Genomic DNA, 24,266 nt, shown 5'->3' with positions numbered 1-24,266 from the left:
AAAGTAAGTTAAAAAGAAAATGATTAGGTTAATCTTTATCGTGGTTGTTCTGTTTTAGTAAAAAAAACCCACCTTTTAAAATATACTGACTTATTAATTAGCAGGAAAGAGGACAGAAAATTGTATGATCTGTATTATGTCTGTGTATAACACAGACATAAACTCTACAGTGTTCTGTTAGCCTTTCCATTGTGTTCCCTTAAAGTATTGTCTTGTTCATAAGCTACTCTTTCTTAATTCTTTATTCGTTTGGCTGTGTCAGGGTTGGTCACTGGGTCCTAGTTGTGGCACACAGGGTCTTCACTGTGTGCTTTTTGTTGCGTCTTGTGCATCTTTTGTTGCAGTGCACGGACTCTCTTGTTGTGACAGGTGGGCTTAGTTCCTCTGAGGCAAGTGGGATCTTAGTTCCCCTACCAGGCATCGAACTCTTGTCCTCTGCATTGCAAGGCGGATTCTTAACCATGGGGAAGTCCCATAAGCTATTCTTTTGTAACTGGTGTTTTTTAAAATGTGCAGGAACTCTAGAGAATTAGTAGATTGGAGAAGGATGTCAGTTGTTTTGTAGAAGTTGTGTTTATTCATTTTGTTCTTTTCTTGAGAAATGCAATAATGTGGGAATTGTAGGACCTGAATAATATCCTTCAATAGGAGTAGAACTCGCTTTCAGCTCTGGTGATAGGAATCTGTTTAAAGAAAAGTAAAAATTATTTACTCTTGGTTCTTTCTCTCTGGAGATGTGCATCACACGTGGCCCTCATATGGCCTGTCTCAGCCTAATGACAGCTGTGCTCTCTCCTGGTCCTGTTTATATATGCATTGTTTCCATAGGAGCCAGCCCTACTTTAATTATTAGGTCTCCATGTGTTTCACTGTATTAACGATTATTGTTATTAATTTTGCTCCCATCCCTTTTTTAAACTTTATTATTGTGAAAAACATTAAATATAAACAAGGGTAAGAAGTATTAATTATTTCTTACTGTCATCAGATATTTGGTCAGTATTCAAATTTCCAGTTGTCTAAACTGTTAAAACTTTTTTGTTTATTTAAGATGGAATCTGTAGAGGATCTGCACGTTTTAATTATGTTTTAAAATTCCTCCTGTGTCTTTTTTTTTTTGTCCTGTTCCTTTGCAGAGTTTTTTTGTCAAAAAATAGTTGTTTGGTAGTTAGACATGGAGCTTAATCTGATTTTTTGTTTTGTTATTTAAAGATAGTTTCATAGGTTACTTGTTTTTGTGTTGTTAGTAGGCAATGATGATTAATGCCTAGAATTACTAGCCATTCACAGGAAGTTTCTAAATGAAAATAGTCTAATTCTGTTATTCCTTTTTTAATTTATCTTGAAGTATCAATACTTCCATAAAGAGAAACTTCCTTTAATATACTATCATGTCACCCTTTGGACGTACAGTTTGTGTAATGGAAGCAGAAAAAGCATTGTAAATTTTTTGTATTTTAAAATTAAATTTTAAAGTTAATTGGTTCACAAGTAGATTATATAATCTGGGCCACTTTATTTAATAAATATAAGTTCATGATTGTTTTATTTTGTGCTTTTTCTGGGAAGTTTCTTATGTTTCTGTCATAATCATTGTTTATTGATGCTGAAATTATGCTGTTTGTAGTCAGTAAGATGCTTTCTTTATAGATTGTTTTGTTTTGTTTTTTTGTGAAATACACAACGTCTTTTTTAGGTTTTACTATGATAGGTGTTGCAGACTATATATATTTCCTGCCTGGGATCTGGAATCAGCCAATTTACTTGGTGTTTTAAGAGCACGATTAAGTGCTTTATATTGTGTTTGCTTATTTTTAATACCTTTTTTCATTTCTCCACCTCCCACAAGTGCTTCTTATGTAGGCCTTGTAGGTGACTTAGTTATAGTTTTATTTTGTGCTTTTTTGGGAAGTTGCATTGATTTTGAATGGTCTGCCCCACTTCTGTCTTTCTAGGATGCCCTATTATTTTCAGTTTTTGATTTTGCAGAATATGAGGATATTTAGTAAAACACAAATTATATAGCCTGTAGTTTGGAAAGGATTACAAATGTGTAGTGATGACATGTTATTTGTCATGGAATGAGCTTTAAACCTAGACATAAAATGTTGCTGACTCTAATGCTTTAGTTATATTTAATGGGAAACTCTTACTTATGTTTTGAGGACACTAGTGCATTGATCTTAAAAATAATGTCATGGTTTTAAATTCTCTTTGTTTCAATTCTTAGTAAACATTTGCTATTTCTGAGTGAAAATTTCCCCTTTCTCTTTTTCAAATAGCATCAATAACCAGCTTTCTCACGGTGTTAGCTTGGTATCCCAATACGTTGCTCCGGACATGGTGCCTTGTGCTTCATAGTCTAACTCTCATGACAAACATGCAGCTTAATTGTAAGTCCAGACAGTCCTTTATATTTCTGACATACATTTTTTTTTTCTTGCTATCAGGTTCTTAAAAAGATGTTTCCAAGAAGTGAAATAGTTGTGAAAATGATTAAATGTCTTATTTGACTATGTCTCTGTTAGACTTGTTCTTAATGTGTCTTGTCCTTTGTGCTACTTTACTTTGATTATATACGCCTATGTATCTATAATTACAAGTTTAAATTATATTTTTACCTCCTAAAAACTTTTACTTTTAAAGATTGATTACTTTTAGAGTACAAAATTAAGTATGTAATGTTAGCCTGTGTCTTGTGCTGGTTATTTATTCTTTTTAAAGTAACTTAGCACTTAAAAATGGTTTGTTCATTAATATATTCGTGAACATATATGACTAGATACCTCAGTTTGTGCTTTTCACATCTAAAATCTGTTTTCCTGGAATCTAATTGTTTCTTCTCAGATTCTAAACTCCTAATAGTTTCCTACTTTCTTTACCTCACTTCTTTATTCCCTGTTTAAGTTAAGATAGTAAAATTAATTTTTGAACTTTTTAAGAATGAAACTTCCCCAGTGGCTCAGACAGTAAAAAATCTGCCTGAAATTCAGAAGACCCAATTTAATCCCTATGTCAGGAAGATCCCCCGGAGAAGGGAATGGCTACCCACTCCAGTATTCCTGCCGGGAAAATCCCACAGACAGAGAAGTCTGGCCGGCTACGGGCCATGGGCTTGCAAAGATTCCAACATGCTAAACCACTAAGACTTTCACTTTCTATATGACGCTAATGATAGATTTGACTCGAGTATTTTGTTCACTTCAAAAAACTGTTGTATTATCAGTATATATCTTAACAGTATGCAATCTTTATGTAGCTAACCTGCTAAAATGAATAAATTTTACCTCAGTTTATCTTCAAAAGCTGGGTTAAACTGTATCTGAAAAATAAATCTTTATTTCTAGAAAGGGACAGTGATTACTAAGAATAGGCTGACCAAAAGGACAGTAAGCATTTAATTATTTCTTTTCAACTTGTCTGTATACTGAATAAGATATATATTAAACTAGTTATTTTTCCCTGCCAGAAAGGAGGCAAGAGATCTGTGGTAGAGGAAAATAGAAAGTGAGGCTCAGTCAGTACAGTAGAGATTTAGATTGTTTTTAGTAACTACCAGGAATATATGAGTTTTCTTTGAAACCAAGAGATATTTTAAATACTGCAGTTCCATTGTTTCAGACTGTTTATTGAAAACTTCTTTTTTTTTAATGCTTTATAGCTGGTTCCAGTAGTGCCATTGGAACTCAGGAGAGTACTGCCCATCTGCTGGTTTCAGATGCAAACCTGATTCATGTTTTAGTGAAATTTCTTTCTGGCACAAGTCCACATGGAACAAATCAACACAGTCCACAGGTATATGATTTTTGAAAACCAGAGATAGGCTTAGATTATTTAGTAAACTTATTTGTAAAATAAATTTTAAGTGTACCAAATATATAAAATTTTTATTGCTAAGGTATTAAATGATGGCTTTTTATGTATAAATGTAATAAAATGTTTTGAATTATTTATAATAATAGCTGTACTGAAACAATATAGCAGGTAGTAAGTTTTCTCTTGGAATTACTTGATTTTTATGCAGAGATGCATTTTTGGTGTTATATTGTATTATTTGTGAAACTTTCTAAACAAATACTTAAATGTTAGGAAAGCATTTCAAAACTTTGGGATTTTAAAAATATTTTTAAAATAATGTATTATGTTTAATGACCTCTACAGTCAAGATTTGAGAAGTCACCTAACTTAATTCTTTAATAATATTAAATATTTTGTTCAACAAAAAATGAAAAGTTGCCATGAATAGACCTAAACAGTATTATACTAAGTGCAGTAAAACAGAGAAAGACAAATGCTTTGAGTTTACTTGTATGTGGAACCTCAAAAAGCGTAACAAATGAACAAAGGTAATAAACGTGAATAGAGTCATAGAAACAGGAAACAAACAGGTGGTTGCCTGAATGGGAGATTGGGGTCAGAGGGTAGGAAAGATGAGAGAAATAGGTGAGGGAAATTGAGAGGTACAAATTTCCAGGTACAAAATAAATGAATCACCAGTATAAAATGTACTACGTGGGGCATATTGTCAATAATAATGCAATGTCTTTATGATGACAGATGGTAACTAGACTTACTGTGGTGATCATTTTGAAATGTATAGAAATATCAAATCACTATTGTACACCAGGATCTAAATAGTGTTGTACGTGAATTTCACTTCAAAAACAGACTCATAGAAGAAAAGATCAGAGGTAGGGGTTGGGGGAATTGGATGAAGGTAACCAGAAGGCAAAATCTTCCAGTTATAAGACAAGTAAGTACTAGGGATGTAATGTATAGCAAGATAAATGTAATTTACATCTCTGTATATTATATATGAAAGTTTGCTGAGAGAGTAAATCTTGCAACTTATATAGAAAAAAGTTTTTTCTTTTATTTTGTATCTATATGAGATGGATGTTCTCTAAACTTACTGTGGTAATCGTTCCATTGTGTCTGTAAGTCAAATCATTACTCTGTACACTTCAAACTTACACAGTCCCATGTGTCAATTACATCTCAAACCTGAAAGGAAAAAGATAAATACTGCTTTTGTTAATTCAGAAAAAAAAGGTATATTAGAACTTACAAGCTTTTTTAGTCTAACCACAGATATTTCGTTTATATCAATTGGCTCAGATAGTAAAGCATCTGCCTACAATGCTGGAGACCTGGGTTCAGTCCCGGGGTCAGGAAGATCTCCTGGAGAAGGAAATGGCAACCCACTCCAGTATTCTTGCCTGGAAAATCCCATGGACGGAGGATCCTGGCAGGCTGCAGTCCATGGGGTCACAAGGAGTTGGACACAACTGAGTGACTTCACTTTCACGCTTTTATTGTACTGCTTTAAAAATTATTTTTCCTTCCTTATATTTCTTTTCAAATAAAATATATTCACTGTTCATAGTATCTTTCTAATGGATTATTCGTAAATGTTTTGCAAGGTTATCGTTTATTTCTTAGCTCTGTGCTTATCTGTGTGTAAGATCTGTGTACTGTTCTGGGTGCTAGAGATTTATGTAGTTAACGAGACTCTGCCATTCTTGGAGCTTAAATTCTGTTGGGTGCATTTAGTCAGTACTGTCATACTACAGAATAGACTTGAATTTTGTAGATCATCATAAAATAAATGAAAGAAAAAGATAAGAAAAGACTATTTGTAGTTTGATTGGCCCAGAGTTTTGATTGGGGGGCAGAGGCATGTTATCAAGTGATTATTATACATAAAGGTTGCATGAATGGAATGTGAGAATTCCTGAAATCACCGATTCCAGCATCTTTATTTTACATATGAGAAAACCTGCATTATCTGCATTGCCCACAATTGTACAGCTTGTTCACGGTAGAGCCTACGTGTCAGGGAGCATACCACTATATAAAATAGTGTGTTTCCTCCCCCCCGCCCCTTGTTTTTTTAAGGCAGAGTAAAAGTTATTCAAGATCAAGCTTTCCACAGATATTTTGGGTTATAATAGGTAGTTTTGTTATGAATGTTAAGATTTTTATGCTCAGAATTAGAAATGAGGTTTGCCTAAAATGGTTTTGAGAACTACGTTGCATTTTGTTTTTCCAAAACTCCTGTAGGGTTTATGATCATAACATTCCAATGGTACTTGGTGTAGCTCTCACTATAGTTTTTTTTCATTGAAGAGATAGAAGTTTGAAAAGCTTTTTATTTTTCTTTTGCAGACTGCTGCAGGTTTATTTTTAGCTCTATAGTTTTTGTTTGGAGAGTTTTCCCCTCCATTCGTTTTAGTATTTGCTCTTGTAGTCATTAGAAGCATGACCTTTTGTGGATCACTTAGCCTGTCTGTTGAAATGGGATAATTAAGATTGTGAAAATCACAGTTTTTTGTGCTTTTGAAAGCATTGTAGAGATATTTTTTGTGTAATTAAGGTGAGTCTTTTTCTGTATTGAATTAAATAAGTCTGACATAATGGAAAAATATTGACCATAGAATCTGTAATTTTCAGTTTAAAATATATCAAGGCCTAAAGCTTAGTTGGTTTCATGCTATCACTGTTAATATTTTTGTTTTTCAAATGAGAAGTTTTAACCATATGGCTCTTAACACTTGATACTTTTAAATGAATAATTCAGTAAATGGAATCAGTAAGCAGTTTTCAGTAGAATTACATTTTTCTTCAGGTTGGTCCAACAGCTACGCAAGCTATGCAAGAATTTCTTACCCGATTGCAAGTGCATCTTTCTTCAACATGTCCTCAGATATTCAGTGAATTTTTGCTCAAGCTAATTCATATACTTTCAACAGAAAGGTAAATTTCAATGTCATTAACATGTATTCCTGATGTATTGATAGAAGCAATAGGTAATCCTCCAAATAAATTTTCTCTTATCATTTGTTGGGAGTTTATCTGGGGATAGACAAGCAGGATGATACCAAGAATTAAGAGGGAAAGATTTATTGATATGTTTCCTGATTGTTTTCTTTTCATTGTGGCTCTCCCAGATCCTAAGCTGCTTCTATTGTTAATGGAATAATGGGTTCATAGATTAGTAGTTATAAACCTTCTACCTGAAATTTACTTGAAGCTCTTTAAATTATTCTAGAATAAAGGTAAGGAATTAAAGCTACTAGTAATTTTATTTGAGACCTACTTGATAAAGATATCTTAAAAAAGAAAAATATTAATCTTATATCTAAATCCTAAATGAAATTTATTACCAAAGTCAAGCAGTAGGTTAAAAAAATAAACTGCGACCATAATGGGTTGGTTCTTAAAATGCATGAATACTTCAATATCATATACTATATATCATATTAATGAATCATTTCATCATACTGTGAGATACTTCATAAAAGCCAACATTGCTTTTTGAGAAAAACTTTTAATGAAATATTAACTGTATTATCTTATTTAAAATTACGGGAAAAAAAACATTATGAACAAACCAGACTCTATTATGTTTATTTTAAAAGTTCCCATTGATATCAGGAAGAAGTTAAAAATGCTGTTTGCTATCTTTATTATTTAATTTCATTGTGGAAGTGCCAGTGAAGTTTTAAAATATTTTAATGTATATTTGAAAATATTTAAAATAACATGGAGATTACATCACTCTCTAACAGTTAGTTTCAAAATATTGGAAGTCAGAAAAAGGTATGGTTTATAATATCATAAAATAATTAATAACATAAAGTATTAAAATTAATAATTGATTTAAATAGCATACATTAATAATTTATTCATAATAATAGTTATATAGATATGTTTTCATAGTGGAAGAAAATTTTATCCTCATTGGTGTTTTCTTCTGCTTTATAGCTATTTTAAAATACTAATGTGGTAGTTCAACTTGTTCATAGTGTTTGTGCAGTGATGAAGCATAAGTATGGGAAGGAATAGATTCACAAAACCCAAAGATGTGATGTTACGTTATGCATACATGTAATTGGAAAACGTGAAATCGAAGTTTTGCTGTATGATTTCATTACAAGTTCAAGAGTTCTCACAATCCCTCTTCTGGTTCAGTAATTTGCTAGAAAGACTCACAAAACTCAGGAAAAACATTTACTTACATTTTTCAGTTTATATAAAGTATAAAACTCAGGAACAGCCAGATAGAATGGATGCCCAGGGCAGGGTATGTGTGGGGCATGTTGAAGGGAGGGTGCCTGTGAATGAATGGGAGTTCTCAGGGCTCAGTGTTACCGCCCTTACATACTGGGAGTAATAGTTTGTTAAATATTTTAGCTGAGTTCTTCTTACACTTATGTATGTTGCCAGCATCTTGACTTCCCAAGTTCTGCCACAGGAAACCCAATGCTTATATTCCACTTCCTGGAGATGCCTATCTTTTCATGGATTTCAGTCTTTTTTGTGCCCTCAGCTCTCTGATGGGTTCAAGAAAAGCTTTGACCTCAGCTCTCTGATGGGTTCAAGAAAAGTTATGACTTTAGAGTTAATTTGGCTTTTTAAAAAATTGTTAAGTTGGGGGGACAATGATCTTTCCAGCTTTCTATATTTTAAGCATAAGCAGCACTTGAGAGCATTCAGTTTGATGTGTAAGAGTGAATTGGTTGAATCCTAATTTATGAAAATCAAGATTAGTAAGAAATGTTTAACAACATTTGAGGTTCTAACAGTACAGAGCTCATTCATTATGAGGAGTGCCTTGTGATATATAATTATTTTAGTATGTGGCTTCAAAATCACCTCTTTGATTTACTTGTTCTTCAGTTTCTATTTGGAAGGAAATTTATTTTTTATTTTATATGATAAAATGGAGGTAAGAACAAGAAGGACACAGGAAGAGTGGGAAACTCTGCTGCAAAGTGAATACCAGGAGTTTAATTATTGTCTAGCTTTCTTGTATTCTGGTGGTTACCTCTTTCAAAACAATTTAAAATGGGTTAACTTTTAATCCTCTCCCTTTTTCTGCAGGGGTGCCTTCCAGACAGGCCAAGGACCTCTTGATGCCCAAGTAAAGCTTTTAGAATTCGCTTTGGAGCAGAATTTTGAAGTTGTTTCCGTTAGTACTATTTCTGCTGTGATAGAGTCTGTCACATTTTTAGTGCACCACTATATCACTTGCTCAGACAAAGTCATGTCTCGAAGTGGATCAGACAGCTCAGTGGGTGCTCGAGCATGCTTTGGGGGACTCTTTGCCAACCTCATTCGTCCAGGTGATGCAAAAGCAGTTTGTGGTGAAATGACAAGAGATCAACTCATGTTTGATTTGCTAAAACTGGTTAACATTTTAGTTCAGCTGCCTCTTTCGGGCAATAGGGAATACAGTGCAAGAGTGCCTGTGACCGCCAGTACGACAGACAGTGTTTCAGATGAAGAAAAAGTTTCAGGAGGCAAAGATGGTAATGGAAGCACTAGTAGCATTCAAGGACCACCTGCATTTGTTGCTGACTTAGTGTTAGCCAACCAGCAGATTATGAGCCAGATTTTGTCTGCTCTGGGCCTGTGTAATAGCAGTGCCATGGCGATGATAATTGGTACGTATTGAGAATATTAATCTTAAACCTGTTTCTAGTACTGTATCTCTTTCCTTTATCAATGTATGAATTCATTTTCTTTTTACTGTACAATACCGTGTTACTTTACTGTAAACATCTTAGCCTAACTGTTATTAGTTAAAACTTCTGTAGAGTGGCATACATCAGTTGAAAATTTTTAAGTGTGAACTTTTTAAAATTGGAAAATACTAACAAAATAACTTGTATGGAATTAAATTAAGAAAAGGAAGCAGTTTTTTAAGCTAGGCACAATAATTTGTAGTCGTATATCTATAACATTTTAAATATGAATTAGACGTCAGATTTTGTATTAGGGGATGAGTAAATTTTATTACAGTTTCTTATAGTGTAAAGTATAAATTTTTGTTCAAGTTTTAACAGTTACAATGACACATCAATGTAAAATTTATATATTGTTTCTTTACTTTTCTACTTTGAAAGCGAATATGTTATTTTAAACTAATTAAGCTTCAGTAATTTGACAAAATTCATTTCTGATGTAATTTTGCTTATTAGATTTCTTCCTTCATGTAAGGGAAGAAAAACTATTGTCTTCTTGATTAAAAGTTTTAAAGTATAGTTGCATCATAGTATCAGTTATTTTTCTCTGCTTTTCTTCTTGATACGTATAATGTGTTCCTCAGTTGTGTGATAGAATGACTTTTTTATATTGTTACCAACAACAGACATATCTTCTATAAAAAGATAACCAAAAATCATTCTCTACTGAATGTTATGTTAGGTATTTTAATTTCTAGACGTGCATATATGTATATATTCACACAACACGCAGACCCACACACAGCTGTTTTGTATGCATCCTTCAGTGGTTTGGGGGGAAAAAATGGCTTGCTTGTAATACTCTCTATTTTAATTACTATTGGTTTTTAAGGATTTGCTTTTTAAAAAAATCTATAAACTTTTTATTTAAACTAGGGGCAAGTGGATTACATCTCACTAAACATGAAAACTTTCATGGTGGGTTAGATGCCATATCAGTTGGGGATGGACTGTTTACCATACTGACAACTCTTAGTAAAAAAGCGTCTACAGTTCATATGATGCTGCAGCCAATTTTAACCTACATGGCCTGTGGATATATGGGCAGACAGGTGAGTTCAATCCAGCAACAATTGCAGTGATTTAAGTAGTAAATAGCAAGGGGAGCAGAGAATTATCTGTAAGACAGAGACAAATAGACTATTCTAGTTATATGTTGGAAAATGAACAGAATCAGCAGATGAGAACTGTAGATTAATAAAACAAGTTGAAGAGAAAAGTTTCCTTGAAATTGTCAAAGTTAACTATAGTGATGTAAGAGTAAAATGTTTTTAAATTTTAAGATTTAATTTCCACTGTCTTAGGAAGTTCTTTCCTTTTCCCTAGAAATAGTATAGTTGAATACCAATATGTTCTACATAGAAGTATATATGAAAATTTAGTATGAGTGTTTTGTTTCAAGCTAAAGTTGCATATTTAGTTTCCTTTCAGTTAAAAGCGGTTAGAGTAATTTTAAGAGAAATAGATTAGAATGTTATTACTTTTTAAATTTCCTTTTTAAAAATGAAATTTTAGGAGCCAGTGTGATTATTTTACCTTCTAGTCTATTTACTATTTTTTTTTCCAAAAGCAGATTTTAAAGTATAATTTCTTAAGGAATCTTTTATATGTCATTGTATAATTATCATTTTCATAAATATGTATTGAATCTGTATATATATTTCCCCATTGGAAGATGTAGAGATAAATATTTGAGAAGGCTACATTTTCAAAGGAAAGTACTGTCTAGTGGAAAAGGAAATGAGCGCACATTAAGGTAGAAAATGATAATACTAGGTAAAGAGAGGCACAGAAAGTGCTGAGTTCCGAGGAGACTGTTCACTGACCTTCTGACACAGGCAAGATTTCTTAAATATTTTGGCAGACATTTTATATTAAGTGATTTAGGTTAAGTTTACCATTTTACAATAATTAAATATAAAAGACTGTTATATTCAGTGAAACTTAATTGTCCTAATTCATAGTAAATTAATAATCACCTTTTTAAAATCACAGCATACATGTATGGTTTTTTTCTTTAGGGCTCTCTTGCTACTTGCCAGTTATCTGAACCATTACTGTGGTTCATTCTGAGAGTACTGGATACTAGTGATGCCTTGAAAGCATTCCACGATATGGGTAAGGCCAGATTTCCAAAACTGCCGTTTAAGTGTAATCGTTAAGTAGTGCAATATGTTCTTGTTTTGATAGTCTTCTGTGAAAGTTGACTTGGTGTCAAATCATCTGTGTTAAGATAATTTTAATTTAGTATTTTTTATAAATTTAGGTGGTGTTCAGCTCATTTGCAACAATATGGTTACTAGTACACGGGCTATTGTAAACACTGCAAGAAGTATGGTATCCACTATTATGAAATTTCTTGACTCTGGTCCGAATAAAGCTGTTGACAGCACTTTGAAAACAAGAATCCTAGCTTCTGAGCCTGACAATGCAGAAGGGATCCATAACTTTGCACCCCTGGGTAAGAAAACAGTTATTTCATCTTATGGGTGTGAATTTAAATAATAGTTAGTTAATTGGCTGCTTTGAAGCAAAAGTAGTTATCAAAATAAGTTGATAGTGTTATAATATCACCATTTTACTTATAAACCATCGATTTTAAAGGCACTAGTTTTCCAAACTGTCTACTGATTAGAAGGAAGTTTTTATTTGTTCTTTAGTAGGAAAATTTGTTTTTTTTTCTGAGTTTAAATAGACACAATTTGTGAAACTAGGTAGTATAGATTCTTATGTCAGTTTTCAGTATAACTGTTTGTTTTACAAAGCTTGTTCCTTCTTATTTTGAGTGCTTTTTTAAAAAATGAAGTTTAAAATTTATATAGTTATTCATTTTTTCAGTCTACATAGTATCTTTCTGTATTTTTCTTTTCATATTTGTAACTCATAAACATTGACAATTTAGAATAAAGATTCTTATTTTCAAGTTTATTTTTTATTACCAAGTGTATTTTATTTTCAAGGCTGTATTGAACATTGCTTTTTACTTAAATCATTTGGGAATTACTGTGCATGATTTGTTGTTGCTTGTTTACTTTTCATTTGACATGTTAGTATGTAGAAATTAGGCAGCAGTTAACAGTGAACTTGTCACCTTGCCAGTTGACTGGATGCCCTGATTATTTGTGAAACTGTCACAAATTATGCTAAATATATTAAGTGCATTCATGATATTAAATATTCATGTTTTTAGCTAATTTTTCTAGTGTAATTATTGTGATTTGAATAGTTCTTGATGCTTTATTAGGTTTCTTTTGCAAGTTTTTATTTTATTTGAAATACTTCTGTAGGTACAATCACGTCTAGCAGTCCCACTGCCCAACCAGCTGAGGTGCTTTTACAGGCCACGCCCCCCCATAGAAGAGCTCGCTCTGCTGCTTGGTCCTACATCTTTCTGCCAGAGGAGGCTTGGTGCGACCTTACCATTCACCTTCCTGCAGCAGTGCTCCTTAAAGAGATACATATCCAACCTCACCTGGCATCTCTTGCAAGTGAGTAATAATTTGTTTAAAGATCCACCATGAAAACAAACTATAACATATAGAAGCATTTAAAAAATGAGAAGTATACTCAGCAAACAGTGATAAACTTAAATAAAGTTTCCAGATTGCCTAATTTTGAACAGTTTAATATAATATTTAACATTACCACCACATCGTTTACCGTTAAATGAATTGGCATGACTGTTTCCCTGAAATAAACAATGTGTGATGAAATTTAAGGAAATATATCCTAGGTGTATATTATTTTGCTTTTCACCTTCCCCAGAATTTTTGGCACTATAGCATTAAGACAAAATGAATTAGTTTGTACAACTGTAGACGGCTTTCTTAGATTTTCTAGTCCCCAATCCTAGCTCTATAAGATGAAATTAACATAGATTCCATTTCCATTGTAAGATAATTACTTCTGCAAAGAATTTTTTATTGTAATATGTAGAGTGTGATATTTTGAATATTACGACCTTTAAATTTTTAAAGTTTTGAGTATCATCTGTTTGATGCATTTTCATTTAATACATTTTGTTGTAACTTTGCAAGGGAAATAATTAATTGCAAAGAATGAAAAAAAATAATTTATACATTAAAAGAAGAAGGAACTCTTTCAAGCATTCATGAAGAAATATGAAGTACTATTTTATATTTGTGATGGTTGATTTATACAGAATTGTTGAAGTTGTGACAATCATTTATCTTCAATGATTGATTCTCAATGCTATCATATGTCACTCAATAATTTAATGAAGATCTATGGGAAATTTTGTAGACTGTTGGCATATATGGAAGAATACATTTTTATACTTATTTGCAATATTAGATTATTATTATACCCTAACAGAGTTGTAGAATCCACACATACCAGATTAAAATAGATATAATGAAAAAAATGACAGAAAAAAAGTAGATTAATGCAGTGTTTTGGCAGGTCAAAAATGAATATATTACATGGCAAAATATAAGTCATTATAACCTCCAACAGTGTAAGACTTAGAAGATAATCTAAGATGAGGAGGAAGCTGCTTTTGTGGGAAGGAGAAAGTGGCTTTGAATTGTAGCTAGAATTTATACACAGTAATTTGGACAGGAAGGACATTACAATGGAGGACTCTGTACATTATGACAAATCAGTAGGTTACATGTTTTCTGACACAAGTGTGCTTAATACTTTTGGTTTGAGATCAGAGCACAAACTAAAGATATAGTGTATTCCTGTAGAAATAACATAGCCTTTAGAATCAGAACATGGTCTTGAACATAAAATGTGTGAGGGTTTGGATTATTTAATCTCTTTTTATCAGTTTGTATTGGTAGAGTCAAAGAGATTATATAATGTGGATAATACTTCCTTGAAAGGTTAGATTAAAATTAAAAATAATGTGACTCACCTAGTTCTCTGTGCAAACCAGGGGTATAACTGGCATATAATAAAAGTTACTTCTTGATTTTATAGTTGACATTAAAATCAAGGTTGAAAGGTTGTTTTAGTTGATAGATAAATTTATTAAGTATCATTCCATGTTTGTGAGAAAGAATTTTCCCATAGAATCTGCCACTTAATTACTTTGTTGTGTGTGTGTGCTCAGTAGTGCCAGACTCTGGGACACTGTGGACTGTTGCCTACCAGGCTCCTCTGTTGAAATTACCCAGGCAAGAATGTTGGAACAGGTTGCCATTTCCTACTGTAAGGGATCTTGCCACCCAGCGATTGAACACATCTCCTGCACTGATAGGCAGATTCTTTACCACTGCAGCACCCAATTATTTTATTCATTTCAGTTCAGTTCAGTTCACTTAGTCGTGTTTGACTCTTTGTGACCCCGTGGACTGCAGCATGCCAGGCTTCCCTGTCCATCACCAACTCCTGGAGTTTACTCAAACTCATGTCCATAAAGTCGGTGATGCCATCCAACCATCTCATCCTCTGTCATCCCCTTCTCCTCCCGCCTTCAATCTTTCCCAGCATCAAGGTTTTTTTCCAGTGAGTCAGTTTTTCCCGTTAGGTGGGCAGAGTATTGAAGTTTCAGCTTCAGCATCAGTCCTTCCAATAAATATTCAGGGCTGATTTCCTTTAGGATGGACTGGTTGGATCTCCTTGCAGTCCAAGGAACTCTCAAGAATCTTCTCCAACACCACAGTTCAAAAGCATCAATTCTTTGGCGCTCAGCTTTCTTTATAGTCCAACTCTCACATCCATACATGACTACTGGAAAAACCATAGCTTTGAGTAGACGGACGGACCTTTGGTTGCAAAGTAATGTCTCTGCTTTTGAATATGCTATCTAGGTTGGTCATAACTTTTCTTCCAAGGAGTAAGCATCTTTTAATTTCATGGCTCCAGTCACCATCTGCGGTGATTTTGGAGCCCAAGAAAATAATGTCTGACACTGTTTCCATGCTTTCCCCATCTATGTGCCATGAAGTGATGGGACCATATCTTCGTTTTCTGAATATTGATCTTAAGGCCAACTTTTTCACTCTCCTCTTTCACTTTCATCAAGAGGCTCTTTAGTTCTTCACTTTCTGCCATAAGTTGGTGTCATCTACATATCTGAGATTATTGATATTTCTCCCGGTAATCTTGATTTCAGCTTGTGCTTCATCCAGCCTGGCATTTCTCATGATGTACTCTTCATAGAAGTTAAGTAAGCAGGTGACAATATACAGGCTTGACGTACTCCTTTTCCGACGTGGAACCAGTCTGTTGTTCCGTGTCCAGTTCTAACTGTTGCTTCTTGAGCTGCATACAGATTTCTCAGGAGGCAGGTCAGGTGGTCTGCTATTCCCAGCTCTTTAAGAGTTTTCCACAGTTTGTTGTAATCCACACAGTGAAAGGCTTTGGTGTAGTCAGTAAAGCTCTTGCTTTTTCGATTACTTCATTTGGCCTCCTTAAATTTCAGCAGGAATTTATTTTAAATATTCTGAATGTTTAAATTTTGAAAGGCAAAAAAGGATCAGAGGTGAAAACAGTTTCTAAACTCAAATGTGTTTGAAATCATAGCAATATGATAGTAGTGAAATAATGAGCTTGTGAAAAGGTACTTTTAAAGTCATGTTCCTCCTAAATTATATACAGCTATAAACCATAGCATACTAATCAAATGCCCCATTTTGCTGGTGATAATTCTGAGAGTAGAAATAATAGAGTAATTGCCTGTTTTTGTTTTCTTCAAGAAAATGAAGTGTATGTGGAATGCATGTCTTCAGTTACTCTGTTTTTAGGTTAATGTTAGAATTTTTTATGTGCAGTTTTTATTATACTATAAATTTCATATAATAGCTCCAAAATCAATTATAATGAAAGTTAGCGACGAAGTATGACTTAGCATATACGTATTCTTCTTATGAATTCATAATGAGTATAACTGAAAGCTGCCATTTTACTGTGAAGTGAAGTCGCTCAATCGTGTCTGACTCTTTGCGACCCCATGGACTGTTGTCTACCAGGCTCCTCTTGTCCATGGGATTTTCCAGGCAATAGTCCTGGAGTGGATGGCCATTTCCTTCTCCAGGGGATCTTCCCAACCCAGGGATCGGACCTGGGTCTCCCGCATTGTAAACAGATGCCTTACTGTCTGAGCCACCAGGGAAGCCATTTTACTGTAGTTGCCATTAAAATATGAACTCGAGTTTACTTTTCCTTTAGTAATTGTCCAATGCTCTCTTCCTGTAGCCTGCCCCTCCTCGGTGTCTGTAGAAGTAAGTGCAGACGGAGTCAACATGCTACCGTTGTCCACTCCTGTCGTCACAAGTGGTCTCACCTACATAAAAATCCAGCTTGTGAAAGCTGAGGTAGCTTCTGCTGTCTGCCTGAGACTCCATCGTCCACGAGATGCCAGCACCCTAGGCCTTTCTCAGATCAAACTACTGGGCCTCACTGCTTTTGGTACCACTTCTTCAGCAACAGTTAATAATCCCTTTCTTCCATCTGAAGATCAGGTATCCAAAACAAGGTATGTAGTTCCTCTTTCTTAAGAAAAGCTTTTCTGTGCTTTTCATGAAATTTATTCTGTGGTTTCTTTGTTTTTTTTTTTTTTTTTTTAGAGTTTAGAAAATTCTTTGTTCTATAGGTTTCTAAATAATGTCAATTTTTTAAGTGTGAAAAAATTAATGCATAGAAACAGAACTTTGAGGCTGGTTAAAATTGAGATTCATGTGTGTTTAATTCTTGAGATGATCTGTGATGTGCTTTATGTGGGTGTGAGTTCCACTTCTTTGGACTGTAGTCTTATTTAAGCATTTCCAAATGCCTATCCCCAAGAGTATATCTGAATCAAACAAGCTGACCACACAGATAAGCATCTGGTCTGTTACATAGTAATTCTTAAGAATATTGGCCAGTCAGTATGGGTTAATATGGCCAGTCAGTAAAGGCTTTGATTTGAACCATACAAATTGATACAAACTGACCAAACAAAGAAGGACCTGAATGTGTCCTTTAATTTGCATTCTTCTGATAAATTTGGATGGTTGAAAATTTTTTAGATTGGTTTTATTGTACATTTTACCTGAGGAAAAAAATTGGAATTTCTTTTTTATTTTCAAGCTGCTAGGTCTTTTCAGTTTTGCGATTCTATGATGCTGTGCAGCTTATATTTATGCATATATGTATATACAAAACTATTTCCTGACTAAATAGAAAGTTCATAATTCCTAAATGCGACTTGTACTTAAGTATTTTTATTTTGTATGTTATAGGGGAAACTTACTGTGTGTTTACTGTGTGTTTTTATCTCTTATTGATGTTATAGTATTCTATAATATTCTTTTTTTAACATAGATTGTTGCTACCTACTTATGAAATACAACATGCTCTTTGTTTTTTCTGCTTTATAAGGCACAAATATTTTTTTACCACATATCTCCTCCTCTTTTTTTTTTTTAAGATTTGTTGCATGTAGTCCATTACAGAGTATTGAGGAGCGTCCCCTGTGCTATATAGCAGGTTCTCAGTAGTTATCTATTTCATATATAGTAGTGTGTGTATGTCAACCCCAGTCTTCAGTTTATCCCTGGTAACTATAAGTTTGTTTTCTATGTCCATGCCTCTGTTTCAGTTTTGTAAGTAAGTTCCTTTGTATGCCCCCTCTTTTTAAAAAATAATCCACATATAAGTGATACCATGTCATTTTTGTCTTTCTGTGTATGACTTAATTCAGTAAGACAATCTGTCTATGACAGTCTATCCACAGCTTACTGATCTTGGAGATGTTTTGTTTGAAAGCTTTTACTTCAGAAGTATGAAGTTATTTAAGCTACTTAAATTAACCCATATAGGCTGTTTTGTGTTTTGTATTTCAGTATTGGATGGTTACGGTTATTACATCATTGCCTTACTCACATAAGTGATCTGGAAGGAATGATGGCAAGCGCAGCTGCACCTACTGCTAATTTGCTACAGACTTGTGCTGCCTTACTGATGTCTCCGTACTGTGGAATGCATTCACCCAACATTGAGGTTGTGCTCGTAAAGATAGGACTTCAGTCCACTCGAATTGGCCTAAAGCTTATAGACATTCTTCTGAGAAATTGTGCAGCATCAGGCAGTGATCCTACAGGTGACAGTTAATTTTGATGTTTGAATTTTTACATATCTGCAGAGAAATAATATTTAAACTATGATGTTTGTGATTAATTCCGTTTCCAAAATTAAATTCAGTATGGCTTCATTATTTTTGGAGTTTGATTTGTGTTGTCGTTGAATTTTATAGAAGTTATGTTTAATGAATAATTTAAGATTAAACTGAGCGAATCTTTTCATCTCATTTGCTTATTTAGCAAATTTTTCCTTTTGATTGTCTTTTTACAAGATTTGAATAGCCCTTTACTCTTTGGAAGATTGAATGGACTCTCTTCTGACTCTACGATAGATATTCTTTACCAGCTTGGAACAACTCAGGATCCTGGAACAAAAGACAGGTATGTGGTGATCTCATTTTTCACATGAGAACATATGTGCACATAATCTCACGTAGTGGATGTTATTAATAATGCTTTTCTTAAAGATCTTTTTATAAAACTTAAGCTTAGGTATTACTAAACTTACAGAAATAAAGGAATATTATGTCTATACTGGATACCTGGACTATCTTGATAATAGTAATGTTTTCACTGATTATATTATCCATTGACATATTTTCATTAGATTCTTTCCCTTCTTTCTCCTGTTTCCTACCACAAAGTGAAACACTGTCATCCAAGTAAATAATACTGACTGTTTCACCTAAATGTTTACTGATCTTTCAGTATAGGTAATTTTAGGTAAGTTTTGCTAATGTAGTTCTTCCTTGATGTCTTCTACCTCCAAATTCATAAGGACTCCAAGTATCTTTGAAACATGTTTTTGTTTGTATAAGTAATATGAATTATCTTCATGCTAGAGACTGTTTCCTGAGTTAATATCCTTTTAAGTATGTTGAATATTTTATATTCAATTAAGATTCTTTATTTTTACTAATTTGTATTTAAAGTGAAATCATTTGGTATGTTGTTAAACAGCTTACTTTATGAATTATTAACAGATTATTAATTTTTTGGTGGGTTCTTCACTCATTTTACAGCTGTTCACTGAGTAGTTGGTATACATCTGGCATTGTGCTAATACTAGAGACATAAAGTTTATTCAGTCCAACTTGGGCCCTCAGGACTGGGGAGACAGAACAGTGTCCCTAATAAGGGGAGATTTATGTAGTTCAGACTGAAGGGTATGAATTAGAGTGCCTGGCAGTGAAGTCATCTCGGAAAAATTGTTGCTTAATCCTTGATAATGTAATAGCTTTCATTAATTTTAGACTCATTGCATTCATGTACTCTGGGTTTAAAATATTTAAAGAATATATTTAACAAAGTAAAATTAGTTTGTCAGATAACTTCTAAATATTGAATAGGCTGATTTCCTTTCCATTAAACTTTTGCTTTATATAAACTATATGATAACTATAATGTATTTAAAAATATGTTGGAATATGTTTTGACAAAGTGAATAGTAATTTATGTCAGAGTTGAATCATAATGATTATAGGGTTAAAAATATGTGCTAAATATTTTTCTAGAATAGGTTTCCTGCAGTCTTGTGGTTCAGAGAAGGCGATGGCACCCCACTCCAGTACTCTTGCCTGGAAAATCCCATGGACGGAGGAGCCTGGAGGGCTGCAGTCCATGGGGTTGCAAAGAGTCGGAGACGACTGAGCGACCTCACTTTGACTTTTCACTTTCATGCATTGGAGAAGGAAATGGCAACCCACTCCAGTGTTCTTGCCTGGAGAATCCCAGGGACGGGGGAGCCTGGTGGGCTGCCGTCTATAGGATCACACAGAGTCAGACACGACTAAAGCGACTTAGCAGCAGCAGCAGTCTTGTGGTTTTTTTATTTTTAAGTTTTTTTAATCATAAGAAGAAATTGAGCTTAAAATTACTTTCTTAGCATAATGCAAATATAGCTATTTCAGAATATTTTAGAATTGATGTTAATGACAAGATTTTGGCTGCTGGTTTTTTAGGAAATGTTACTTTTCCCTAATTGCCTCATCTCTCTTCTTTTCCAATGACTTTTCCTTATTTCTTATCATATGCAATTTAAAGCTTTTGATTCTTCAGGGTAGAGAGAGGGATTAAGTGGTATTATACACCTTCCCTGGTGGCTCAGATGGTAAAGTGTCTGCCTGCAATGCAGGAGACCTGGGTTCGATCCCTGGGTTGGGAAGATCTCCTAGAGAAGGAAATGGCAACCCACTCTAGTACTCTTGCCTGGAGAATCCCATGGGCAGACGAGCCTGGTAGGCTACAGTCCATGGGGTCGCAAAGAGTCGGACACGACTGAGCGACTTCACTTTCACTTTCATACACCTTCCACCTCCCATTTCTTTTAACATTAAGCAAAGAATCTTGTGCTCTAAACTAGACATTTAAAAGTAAACAAAACAAAGATAAACAGTGTTTTAAGAACTTGACAATAAATTAAAATTACAAAGTTAAAAATACAAAATTAAAAGCATTATTGGTTTAAAAAGTCTTTTGCTTTCATTTTGTGGACCCCGGCTCTAGGCATTGGAGTGTAGCAGGGTGGCACTTGAAAACGTATGTGTCTTGAGGCTGTTGGGTTGTCAGAGTGCAGGAGGGCGGGTAGCTGCTATTAGTATTTAATACTTGGAGACCAGAGATGTGAAACATGATATATTGCATGAGATTCTGCACAATGAAGAGCTGACCCCCAATCACTGCTCTATAGCATATGGATTTATTACAAAAAGAGTAAAAATTTAGAGGATAAAATTAATTTTTTAAAACTGTATATTGTGTATGTTCTGCCGTAAATGAGGTAAGAATCAGTCTAATATTTATATGATGATTAGATGAGTTATTGCAGATATTTTCATCACTTAAATAGGTATTATTGGAAATTTAAAATTACTTTGACATTACTGATTGCATAATTCCTTTTCCCTCCTATTTTAAATTAAAATTACTGAGAATAATCATATTATTTTCATATATACATTGCTTACATTCAGTGGTGGTGGAATTTATCTGTATTAAATGTCATCTGCAGTATAATTGATTATTTGAATTCATCTTCTTTTTTTAAGAATTCAGGCCTTGTTAAAATGGGTCAGTGATTCTGCAAGAGTGGCTGCTATGAAAAGAAGTGGCAGGATGAGTTACATGTGTCCTAACTCTGCATCAATAGAGTATGGTCTTTTGATGCCATCTCCTTCTCATTTGCACTGTGTAGCAGCAATTTTGTGGCACAGTTATGAACTGCTGGTAGAATATGATTTACCAGCACTGCTAGACCGAGAACTCTTTGAGTAAGTATGGTTTACGAAATTCTTTTTCTCCCCAGTATTAGATCACTTTAGGTTTTTACTTGATAAAGCAGCATTTTATATGCTTAGTTGTATAAAAATAATGAAAGTACTAGATAAGTATAAGTGATGTTTTGAAATGAGATGCTATTCGTTTAATCTTCATGTTTTAAGAAGCTGTACAAGTGTAATTGCTGCTTTTCCCACCTAAATTTGGAATGTTTAATGTATTCTGCAGTTCACATTGTTTATTCTCTTTTGTAAATTTACTCACCAGATTGTTTTTTCTTTAATATACAACTTTGGAGGGAGAGCGTTACTAGAAATTTTAAAAGACTACTTTAGACAGTTCTTATAGTAGTTCGTTTCTCATTCTTTCTAGACAGCTATGATTGTTCTTTTGACTAGAAGTTTCCACTTAACCCACATTTCTTCACCATATGCAGTTAAGGCTTTACTGAGCTGACTGCCTAATAACTCTTAAGTCTATGGAAAAATATAATATTTATTTCTGAAGAGTTCTATACTCATAAAAGGTTGGCCTTTTGTTCTCTAGTCTGTCATTTTTGCTTCTTTTAGTTGGCATAGTCATGACTTATTAGTGAAGCTCACTAATAGTTTTCATTTTGCAGATATGAATTAAAACCGTTAATCATGGCAAATTCAATCTAAACACTTCTTTGCTCTAACTTTTTCATTATTTTTTGTATGTCATTTTTTTAGGTCACACAGAGAATGGTAGAACCATTTTGATAGAGATCTCAGTTTTCTGTGCTCATCTTGCAAGTCTTACTTCAGCCTAATGAAGTACTTAATGATGTTTATCAGAACCAGTCTTGTTGAGACATTATAGTGTTGTAATACTGAATGTTAGACTATGTACTTTTCATCAGAGTGATTTCTGGTAGAAATAATGGACGGTGAGGTCTTTCTAAAAATTTTTTTTTAACATGATATCTTTTATTCCCTAGGTTGCTTTTCAATTGGTCCATGTCTCTTCCCTGCAATATGGTTTTGAAGAAAGCTGTGGACAGTCTGCTCTGCTCGATGTGTCACATACACCCAAGTTACTTTTCTTTGCTCATGGGCTGGATGGGTATTACCCCTCCCCCAGTGCAGTGTCACCATGGACTGTCCCTGACAGATGATAGCAAAAAGCAAGATCTCAGTTCTTCTTTAACAGACGACTCTAAAAATGCACAAGCACCTCTCGCCCTAACTGAATCACATTTGGCAACCCTTGCTTCCTCTTCTCAATCTCCAGAAGCTATCAAACAATTACTGGACTCGGGTTTGCCTTCTCTTCTTGTGAGGAGTCTGGCTAGTTTTTGTTTTAACCACATTTCTTACTCTGAAAGCATTGTTCAATCAGTAGACACTTCCCAGGACAAACTGAGACGGCACCACGTTCCACAACAGTGTAATAAGATGCCTATCACAGCAGACCTGGTTGCTCCTATTCTTAGGTTTTTGACAGAAGTTGGCAATAGCCATATTATGAAAGACTGGCTTGGTGGGTCTGAAGTCAATCCACTATGGACAGCACTTCTGTTTTTATTGTGTCACTCCGGATCCACCTCTGGAGGACACAGCCTAAGTGCACAACAGGCCAGTGCAAGATCAGCTTCTCTTTCCTCAGCTGCTACAACAGGATTGACTACTCAGCAGAGGACAGCGATTGAGAATGCGACTGTTGCATTCTTTCTGCAGTGCATTTCATGTCACCCTAATAATCAAAAGCTGATGGCCCAGGTAAGAGTAGAAAAACTGACTTCCGTTCCAGGTGTCTTGTTATTTTAATGTGCTGTCACATAACACTCTTGAAATTAGTTCAGGAAGTGGCATGTATTAGGGCCAGGTGATGAAGTTTCTGGTTGGGTGCATTTAAAGAGTTGAATTTAAACCACAATTTATATTAAGTACTGATACCTCTTCCCTCCTCTCTTCACTTGTTAACATAAGTCAGTTATTCTTTGTGATGAATGATGGGCAAACTCTTCAAGATTCTTGCTAAAGGTCAAACATTCCTCTTTTTAAAAAATCTACCCCCAATACAATGCTTCAGCTCTTGGAACAAGATTGACCACTTAAAAGGTGGCCGTTGAAGGCCTTATCTGCATCAAGGCATTACATTTTGTAGTAACTGGATTGTTAAAAGCTGTTGATTTGCTTCTGATGAAGCAGACATTCGAGTAGGTTTCAGATAGGAGACTCTTGATAAATCACATTCAAAGTATGAAAGATTATTGTATTGAGTGGGGGCCAAGAATCTTGAAAGCTGGAATTATCTCTAAAATAATTGTAGTTCCTTTTTTCCAGATTTTGCTTGTTCCAGCTGTTGTGATCTTCAACAAGTTTTAAACTATAAAATGGAAATAGTAATGCCTGCCTCTCAAAAGATTTTTTTTTTTAGAGGATTATAATGTAAACAAGCCTGC

General features: G+C 34.1%; 1 protein-coding gene across 23 annotated transcripts in view; it reads left to right on the top strand.

Annotated features, from left to right (window-relative positions):
* The window catches only part of BIRC6 (baculoviral IAP repeat containing 6), a 210,554-nt gene that overhangs the window by 107,005 nt on the left and 79,283 nt on the right, over positions 1-24,266 (top strand). For all 23 annotated transcript variants that reach the window (XR_006059232.1, XM_060412314.1, XM_060412311.1 and 20 more), the window contains 13 exons: positions 2,283-2,393; positions 3,662-3,795; positions 6,629-6,756; positions 8,887-9,449; positions 10,407-10,582; positions 11,552-11,648; positions 11,797-11,991; positions 12,818-13,018; positions 16,698-16,977; positions 18,326-18,582; positions 18,835-18,943; positions 21,610-21,831; positions 22,800-23,580. Coding sequence is in view for 22 of the 23 variants with exons in the window: in XM_060412314.1 (XP_060268297.1) it covers positions 2,283-2,393; positions 3,662-3,795; positions 6,629-6,756; positions 8,887-9,449; positions 10,407-10,582; positions 11,552-11,648; positions 11,797-11,991; positions 12,818-13,018; positions 16,698-16,977; positions 18,326-18,582; positions 18,835-18,943; positions 21,610-21,831; positions 22,800-23,580 (3,254 nt within the window). In the remaining variant the exon portion in view is untranslated. The remainder of the gene's footprint in view (positions 1-2,282; positions 2,394-3,661; positions 3,796-6,628; positions 6,757-8,886; positions 9,450-10,406; positions 10,583-11,551; positions 11,649-11,796; positions 11,992-12,817; positions 13,019-16,697; positions 16,978-18,325; positions 18,583-18,834; positions 18,944-21,609; positions 21,832-22,799; positions 23,581-24,266) is intronic.

The sequence above is a fragment of the Ovis aries genome, chromosome 3, assembly GCF_016772045.2.
Source record: "Ovis aries strain OAR_USU_Benz2616 breed Rambouillet chromosome 3, ARS-UI_Ramb_v3.0, whole genome shotgun sequence".
Classification (NCBI taxonomy): Eukaryota; Metazoa; Chordata; class Mammalia; order Artiodactyla; family Bovidae; genus Ovis; species Ovis aries.
This window is presented reverse-complemented; position numbering and strand designations above follow the sequence as displayed.